This window comes from Panthera onca, assembly GCF_046562875.1.
Source record: "Panthera onca isolate mPanOnc1 chromosome E1 unlocalized genomic scaffold, mPanOnc1 haplotype 2 h2.Chr16_ul_15, whole genome shotgun sequence".
Classification (NCBI taxonomy): domain Eukaryota; kingdom Metazoa; phylum Chordata; class Mammalia; order Carnivora; family Felidae; genus Panthera; species Panthera onca.
This window is the reverse complement of record NW_027675814.1, coordinates 126222-135171: the sequence shown is the minus strand read 5'-3', so window position 1 is coordinate 135171 and position 8950 is coordinate 126222. Positions and strand designations below refer to the sequence as shown.

Genomic DNA, 8950 nt, shown 5'->3' with positions numbered 1-8950 from the left:
TCAAGCAGGAGGCAGAGAACAAACAAGTAAAGGCGATTCTTACAAGATGGTGAAGGTGCCGTTGTAGGTGTCGGGCTCCAGCACGGGCACTCTGCGGAGCCTCTGCTGTGGGCTGAGACCAACACACGACAGTGTCTCCTCTTTGCAGGTACAGCGCTCACATATTTTGAGGTCTGTGGTGGCATTCTGTTCTGGTTGCCAAGTTAAAGTTGTGTATGCCTTTTCTGAGGTATACTTTACAAAATGCACCACAGGATGTTCAGTTGTTGGAGGAAAACCTGTCTCAAATGACTCTGGTTGCTGACTTACAGGAATTTCTAGGTCCATAGGTGGAACCGTGACTTCAGTCAGGTTTCGATGTTGACTCTGAACCTGTTTTGGATGTGCAAGTGTCACCTCAAGGTCCTTTGGGGGAGGAGTTGTAGTCTTCTTCAGGGTTGTCGAATGTTCAGCCTCTGTAATAGGTTCTGGAGTTATAGTAAGCTCCACATGACGAAATGGGATGATGGGTGATGCTGGATGCTGACCTTGATCCTTACTTGGAGTTGGAACTGTCACTTCCTGCTGGAATGGATATTGAACTACAACCTCCTTAGGTGGCTCTGGAGGCTGAGTTGGGGTGTCTCGCATGGTTGGAGAAGGTTCAGTCTCCACACTGGATCCTGCAGTTACAGTAAGTTCCAGGTCCATAGGTGGAACTGTGACTTCAGTCAGGTTTGGATGCTGACTCTGAACCTGCTCTGGATGTGCAAGTGTCACCTCAAGGTCCTTTGGAGGAGGAGCTGTAGTCTCCTTCACGGGTGTAGAATGTTCAGCCTCTGTAGTAGGTTCTGGAGTTATGGTAAGCCCCAAGTCCACACGATGAGCTGTGACACTGGGCAATGTTGGTTGCTGACCTTGATCCTTACTTGGAGTAGGAACTGTCACTTCCTGTTGGGACGGATACTGAACAACCTCCTTAGGTGGCTCTGGAGGCTGGGTTGGGGTCTCTTGCATGGTTAGAGAAGGTTCAGTCTCTGTAGTGGATTCTGGAGTTACGGTAAGCCCTGGGTCCAAAGGTTTAACTGTGACTTTAGTTAAGGTTGGATGCTGAATGTGCTCTGAATGTGGAAATGTCACCTCAAGGTCCTTTGGAGGAGCGGTAGTCTGCTGCAGGGCTGAGGAATGTTTAACATCCGTAGTGGGTTCTGTAGTTACAGTAAGCACCAAGTCCAAAGGCTGAACTGTTACATTCGGCAACCACAGACGCTGAGCTTGATCCTGATCTGGGGTTGGAACTGCTGCCTCTTGATATACTGGAGGTTGAGCTACAAGTTCCTTAGGCGGCTCTGGAGGCTGATCTGGGGTCTCTTGCATGGCTGGAGAAGGTTCAACCTCTGTAGTGGATTCTGGAGTTATGGTAAGCTCCAAGTCCAAAGGCTGAACTGTGACCTCAGTCAACGTCGGATGGTGAGACTCAACCTGCTCTAGATGTGGAAATGTCACCTCAAGGTCCTTCGGAGGAGCTGTAGTTTTCTTCAGGACTGTAGAAGTTTTAACCTCCACAGTGGGCTCTGGAGTTATGGTAAGCTCCAGGTCCAAAGGTCGAACTGTTATATTGGGGAGTGATGAATGCTGAGCTTGATTCTGACCTGGTGTCAGAACAGTCTGCTCCTGATATACTGGAGGTTGAGCTCCAATAACCTCCTCAGGTGGCTTTGGAGGCTGAATTGGAGTCTCCTGCATAGGTAGAGGAAGTTCAATCTCCTTATTGAATTCTGGAGTTATAGTAAGCCCCAGGTCCAAATGTTGAGTTGTGGCCTTATTCAAGGTTGAATGCTGAACCTGAACCTGCTCTAGATGTGCAAATGTTACCTCAAGGTCCTTTGGAGGAGCTGTAGTTTTCTTCAGGGCTGTAGAAGCTTTAACCTCCATAGGGGGTTCTGGAGTTATGGTAAGCTCTAGGTCCAAAGGCTGAACTGTTACATTAGGTGACGATGGATGACGAGCTTGATCCAGACCTGGAGTTGGAACTGTCACCTCCTGAAACAGTGGAGGCTGAACTACAACCTCCTTAGGTGGCTCTGAAGGGTGACCTGGGATCTCTTGCGTGGTTGAAGTTTCAACCTCTGTAGTGGGTTCTGGAGTTATGGTCAGTTCCAGGTCTAAAGGCTGAACTCTGACTTCAGTCAAATTTGGATGCTGAGCCTGGACCTGCTCTGGATGTGGAGGTGTCGCCTCAGTGTCCTCTGGAGGAGCTAGAGTCTGCTGCATGATTGTAGACTGCTCAGCCTCCACAGTAGGTTCTGGAGTTACAGTAAGCTCCAGGTCAGCAGGCTGAACAGTAACATTGGGCAAGTTTGGATGCTGAGCTTGCTCTTGTCCTAGAGGTGGAACTGTCACCTCATTATGGACTGGAGGTTGTGCTACAACCTCCTCAGGTGGCTCTGGAGGCTGAACTGGGGCCTCCTGCTGGGCTGGAGGAGTTTCTGCCTCCTTAGAGGGCTCCGGAGGTTGAGTTGGAGACTGCTGCAGAATTGGAGATGGTTCTACCTTCTCAGGGGCCTCTGAAGGCTGAGCTTGTACCTCCTGTTGTGTTAGAGAAGGTTCTATCTCCTTAAGTGGCTCGAGAGGTAGAGATAGGGTTTCCTGCTGGACTGGAGATGGTTCCACCTTCTCAGGAGGGTCTGAAGGCTGAGGTGGGGCCTCCTGCTGTGTGGAAGGTTCTACCTCCTTAGGGGGCTCAGGGGATACAACTGGGGCTCCCTGCTGAGTTGGAAAAGATTCTGCCTCATTACCGGGCTCTGAAGGCTGAGCTGGGGGCTCCTGAGGTGTGGGAGAAGGTTCCACCTCCTTAGGGGGCTCAGGGGATATAGCTGGGGACTCCTGGAGGACTGGAAACTGAGCTGGGGCCACCTGCTGGGTTGAAGATTCAACCTCCTCAGGGGTCTGTGGATGCTGAGCTGGGGACTCCTCCTGGGTTGTAGGTGGTTCACTCCCCTCGGAGGCCTGTGGGTGCTGACCCTGGCCCTCCTCCTGGAGAGGGGAAGGTTCACCCTCTTCCTGGGCCTCTGGAAGCTGAGTCGGGGCCTCCTCCTGGGTTGAGGATGATTCACCCTCCTCAGGGGCCTGTGATTGCTGAGCTAGGGCCTCCTGCTGGGTTGTAGAAGGTTCAACTTCTCCAGGATATTCTGGATACTGAACTGGGGTCTCCTGCTGTGTTGGAAGTTTCTCCTGTGTGGTAGATTCTGGAGATTGCGTTGGAGTCTCCTGTTGGACTGGCAAAGATTCAACCTCAGGGGACTGTGGAGGCAGAGTTGGGGCTTCATGCTGGGTTTCAAAAGGTTCCACATTAAGAGGCACTGAGGGCTGAGCTATAGTCTCGTGCCGAACTGCAGAAGGTCCCACCTCTGTAGTGGGTTCTGCAGTCATGGTAAGCTGCACATCTGGAGGTTTCACACTGACATTGGGCAGGTTTAAATGTTGATCATGGTAGTGACCTGGAGGTGAAACTGTCATCTTATGATGCCATAGAGGTTGAGCTGGGTGCTCCTGCTGGGTTGGAGAAGGTTCCACCTCCCTGGAAGGCAGCTCTGGAGGCTGAGCTGGTTGCTCTTGCAGGGTTGCAGAAGATTCTATCTCCCCTGGAGACTGAGCTGGAGTCTCCTGCTGGGTTGAAGATTCTGCCTCATTAAGGAGCTCTGCAAGCTGAGCTAAGGCCTCCTCCTGGGTTGGAGAAAGTTCAGCTTCTCCAAAACGGTCTGGAAGCTGAGCTGGGGGTTCCTGTTTGCTTAGAGAAGGCTTACCTTCCTCAGGAGGCACTGAAGGCTGAGCTGGGGTCTCCTGCTGCCTTAGAGAAGGATCAATCACCCCAGGAGGCTCGGAAGGCTGACCTGGGGTCTCCTGCTCACTTGAAGGCTCAACCTCCTCTGGAGGCTTACCCGAGGTCTCTTGCTGGGTTAGAGAAAGTTCTGCTTCCTCAGTATGTTCAAGAGGCTGAGGTGGGGCCTCTTGCTGGGCTATAGAAGATTCAACACCTTTATCAGGCCCTGGAGTTGTGGTAAATTCCACATCTAAAGGCTTACCTATAACCCTGGGAAACATTAAATAATCTGGATACTGACCTAGAGGTAGAGATGTCACCTCATCACTTACTGCAAGTTGAGTTAAATACTCGATAGGGAACTCTGGAACTAGAGTTGGGGCCTCCTGCTGGACTGGGGTAGGTTCAACCTCCTCGAGGCGCTCTGCAGGCTGAGGAGGGGCCTCCTGCTGGACTGGGGTAGGTTCAACCTCCTCGAGGCGCTCTGCACGCTGAGCAGGGGCCTCCTGCTGGACTGGGGTAGGTCCAGCCTCCTCAGGGTGCTCCGCAGGCTGAGTTAGAGTTATGGTAAGATCCAGAGGTTTAACAGTGACATTGGGGAAGCTTGGCTTCTGAGCTTCACTCTGACTTGGAGATAGCACATTTACTTCATGATGTGCTAACAGTTGAGATATGATGTCCTTAGATGGCTCTGGAGGCTGAGCAGGGGCCTCCTGGGGGGTTGGAGAAGGTTCCACTTCCTCGGGGGCCTCTGTAGGGTGAGCTGAGGCTTCCTGCTGGACTGAAGAAGGTTCGACCTCTTCAGGGGTACTTGAAGGCTCAGCTGGGGCTTCTTGTGGGTTTGCTGAATTTCCATCCTTAAGGGACTCTGGACGCTGAGATGGAGCCTCCTGCTCAAGTAGAGATGGTTCTGTCTCTTCAGAGGGCTCTGGATGCTGAGCCTGAGCCTCCCCTTGGGGCAAAAAAGATTCAGCTTCCTCAGGGGACTCTAGATGATGTGGGGTCTTCTGCAAGGGTGGAGGAATTTCAGCCTCCTCAGAGAAGTTTGGAAGTTGATCTGGTCCCCCTGGGAAACCCATAGGTAGGTTCTCCTCAGGATACAGGAGACCCATATTGGAATCAAATGACTGGTGATCTTCGGCCTGATCTAAACCTACAGTTTTAGTCTTACTTTTGAGATGAGGAGGCGGAGCTATGGTCTGATTCTGATCCCAACCTGGCACTGGAACCACCTCTGGGAGCCTTTGATGCTGGGTTAGCTGGTGATTCAGATCCTCATCTGGCCCTGGGGGTAGTTCTCCAAACGAATCCGTGTCCAGCAATGGAACCAAAGTCTCGGTCAACTCCTTAGGCGGGGCCAACATCTGGGCTGGAGCAGAGGACCCCAGGTAATTAAAGCCCCCCGGCTCAGCTGGGGGTGTAAGTGCCTGGGGCGATTCGGGCGGGGGATCAGAGGAGTGAGAAGACCAGGGCTCAGCCGCCTCCAGGGGGTCGGAAGTCAGCTGGGCAGGGTCCAGGGCCCACTCCGGAGGCTGAGCTGCCTGGACCAGCAGCCACAATGGTTGCCACATAAAGAGAAGCAGTGGGGCCAACAGGCGCAGCCGGGACATGACACGCGGAGGCTCCGGGGTGCAGCGACCCAGGCGAGTGGGGTACTGGCGCTGGGCCCTGAGCGGGAGCCAAACCATTATGGCAGCCCCGTGATGCGCGCGCGCAGTTAGCAACTGTGCGCCCTCCCCGCCCACGTCCCACCCTTTATTTATGATGTCTTTATTTACGCCACCTTTATTAGCTCCCTGGAGATGGGCTCCGCACCAGCAGAGCGGGCCCTTTTCCCAGAATCACTTGGGGCCCAGGCCTCCCTCCACCCTGCAAAGGCCACCACTCCCCCCCACTCCCCCCCTCCCCCCTCCCCCCCCCTCCCCGGCCCGGGGCTGCTCACAGCAAGGTAGTACTTGGACTCAGATCTGGGTGGCCCCGCACTCCCGCAGCTCTGAGGGGTGGAAGGGTGGGGGAGTGGAGCAGAGCTTCCAAGGAAGCCACAGGACCTGGCATCCTGGGAAATTAAAAAATGCTAGTCCAGCTCTAGCAATTTGAACTCTTGCTCTTCAAAGCTTAAATCCGAGAGACGTTCTTCCTCCCCCTGGCCATACTGCTTCCAAGAAAAGTAGCTGACCTGCAAAATAAGCACCAGTTAGGGCGATGGGGAGGAGAACACACTTCACAGTCAGATATTCTAAAATGTTGCCATTTCCTCTAAATTCTCAGTACCCATGGCTGATTATTAATTCACCACTCTGTTAGATGGGGGCCTACCACTGAATCTGCGATGGCCCCTAAATGTCTGTAGGAGGAGTTTGGGGGGAGTGCTAAGCAATTCATTCTGGGAAAGAGGGCCGGAAACCAATTCTAGCCCTTTATTTACACTGGGTGGGAAAACTTCCCCCATCTCATCTTGACTGGACATAGCCATTGATCTAGAAAAAGTAACAAGGCCACTTTTCAGAGGTCCACTCTGTGCGCCCACATGGAGAAGGCACTTAGGATGTTATAGTCAGCGTGTTAAACAATTTTCTTGAAATACTGCAACTAGCACTCAGTTTACTTCCTTCACAGCCCCTTTTCTAATGTATTTTTAGTCCTTGCTTATGGTCTGGCACAACCTCTAGCATGTAAAATGCAAGAGAGAGGGGATTTTTATCTTAATCCCAATGTCTAGCACACAGGAATAGTTTTTATATGGAACTGATTCCAAGACTGGCCTCATGCAGGAATGGATCTGTTGCTATAATCAGGTTTCTGAAATCTTTAGCATCAATGCTGAATCTTTTTCTCATCTTTTCACCTTTTTCAGGAAGCTAGACTTTTTTTTTTTAATTTTTTTTTTCCTGAGAGAGAGAAAGCGTGAGCGGAGGAGAGGGACAGAGGGAGAGACAGAGAGAATCCCAAGTAGGCTCCACGCTCAGCACAGAGCCCGACGTGGGGCTGACCCCACAAACTCTGGGATCGTGACCTGAGCCAAAATCAAGAGTCGGATGCTCAACCTATGGAGCCACCCAGGCACCCCAGGAAGCGAGACTTCTCAAAGCCTAAACTTGGAAACGTCTGAAGTTTCCTCGACTGGTTTGATTTAGATTCAATTAACATTATTATTTTGCACGAAAAATCTTCCAGTGCTTTTTCAGAAAGTAACCATCTTCTCTTTCTCCACTCTCTTCCCTTCAAAACAAACTTTGCAACTGTGGGGTGAGTGAAATATTCAGAAATCGAGGGGCGGCTGGGTGGCTCAGCTGGCTGAGTGCCTGATTTCGGCTCAGGTCATGATCTCGCAGTCTGTGAGTTCGAGCCCCGCGCCGGGCTCTGTGCTGACAGCTCCGAGCCTGGAGCCTGCTTCAGATTCTGCGTCTCCCTCTCTCTCTGCCCCTCCCCAGCTCACGCTCTTTCTCACTCTCAAAAATAAATAAACATTAAAAAAAAAAATCTAAAAAAAAAATTCACAAATCTAGCCCCAAATTAAGCTCTCAATGAGCTGAAACACATTTTTGCTTTTTTTTTTTTTTTTTTTAACATTCTGTATGTGGCACATTACTATTTTCTTTTAGAAATTATTTTGGCGGGGCGCCTGGGTGGCTCAGTCGGTTGGGCGGCTGACTCCGGCTCAGGTCATGATCTCGTGGTCCGTGAGTTCGAGCCCCGCGTCGGGCTCTGTGCTGACAGCTCAGAGCCTGGAGCCTGTTTCAGATTCTGTGTCTCCCTCTCTCTCTGACCCTCCCCCGTTCATGCTCTGTCTCTCTCTGTCTCAAAAATAAATAAATGTAAAAAAAAAATTTTTTTTAGAAATTATTTCGGCAACTTCATCCCTAATTCAGGACATCCATGTGAGTGATTTACAGAAAAGTTCTTCAGCAAGATATTCACGCAAGATATATATGAGATGCCGACATCTGGGTGATACATCCTATTTGAATGGCATAATGGTTTCAAACGCTGTAGTATAATCACATTTAAGGCCATAGTTACTCTGTTCCCAAATCCTTGAGATTCTGTTTGAGGGGAGCTCTAAAAGGCTTGTGTCCTCTCCTATGTCCACAACTGTGGCAGTGCTCTGATGAAATTTGCTCTCCAAATTTCAAATAAGGGGTCAGAGCCAAGGGTCAGGACTTCAGGAAAAGCCCCAGAAATCCCCTGCAGTCAAAAGCAGTTTTTGAGTTTCACATTTCCCAAAGGATGATAGAGCTAATGCCAAAGTCTTCCAAATTCTGCTGGTTGCTTTACATTATGGCTACAGTGGCTATGTCACCCTTGAACTTTAATCTCCACATACTTGAATTAAATCCTGCAGCTCGTCTTCAGTACTGGCATCTGTGATCTCTTCACAGGGTCTGTATTCCACAGCTATTTTACCACTTTCTGAAATAAAGTGAATAAGGATTGGAAAAAAAAAAAAAAAAAAAAAAGAGGGCGCCTGGATGGCTCAGTCAGTTAAGCGTCTGACTTCAGCTTAGGTCATGATCTCATGGTTCATGAGTTCAAGCCCCATACTGGGGTCTCTGCTGTAAGCACTAGAGCCCACTTCAGATCCTCTGTCCCCCTCTCTCCGCCTCTCCCCTGCTTACTCTCTCAAAAATCAACATTTAAAAAATAAAGTTAACAAGATCAATTCAGAATTTTCCTTGTTCTAAAACTAGCTGTATACAATGATAGCACCCAATAACTAGACATTCTTTTTATTTATAAAAGCAGAAAATAAAAGCATTTCCCTAGAAGTTTTCTCATCTCACACTTCAGTTTTTAATCATAACTATGTGTGAAAAAATACACATGAAGTTAACAACTGTGTAGTTCAAAAACGCTATCATCTTAAGAGATAGGAACTAAGGAATAATGACACAGGAAGTTAAAACTATGGAAACAACAATGTTCAAAATCAGATGACTAGACAGTAAGGCATTAGGTAGAGGTCAGTGTGAGTTCTGGAATACAGACCATGGACTATAGCTGATACTTCATGTTAGAAACAAGGCAAGTGTCTACTCCCCGGAAACAAAATCCCACCAGATACGATGAACAATGCTTTGGAGGGAGAGGGAGGGGGAGGGGGAGGGGGAGGGGGAGGGGGAGGGAGAGAATGCGCTTGGACAGTTTATT

The 8950-nt window shown here is 50.0% G+C and overlaps 1 protein-coding gene across 7 annotated transcripts in view; it reads right to left on the bottom strand.

Annotated features, from left to right (window-relative positions):
• The window catches only part of LOC144615375 (uncharacterized), a 48015-nt gene extending 42588 nt beyond the window's left edge, over nucleotides 1-5427 (bottom strand). For all 7 annotated transcript variants that reach the window (XM_078442308.1, XM_078442311.1, XM_078442309.1 and 4 more), the window contains exon 1: nucleotides 44-5427. In XM_078442308.1, coding sequence (XP_078298434.1) covers nucleotides 44-5412 — 5369 coding nt within the window. In that variant the 5' untranslated portion in view covers nucleotides 5413-5427. The remainder of the gene's footprint in view (nucleotides 1-43) is intronic.
• Nucleotides 5428-8950: the final 3523 nt, after the last annotated feature.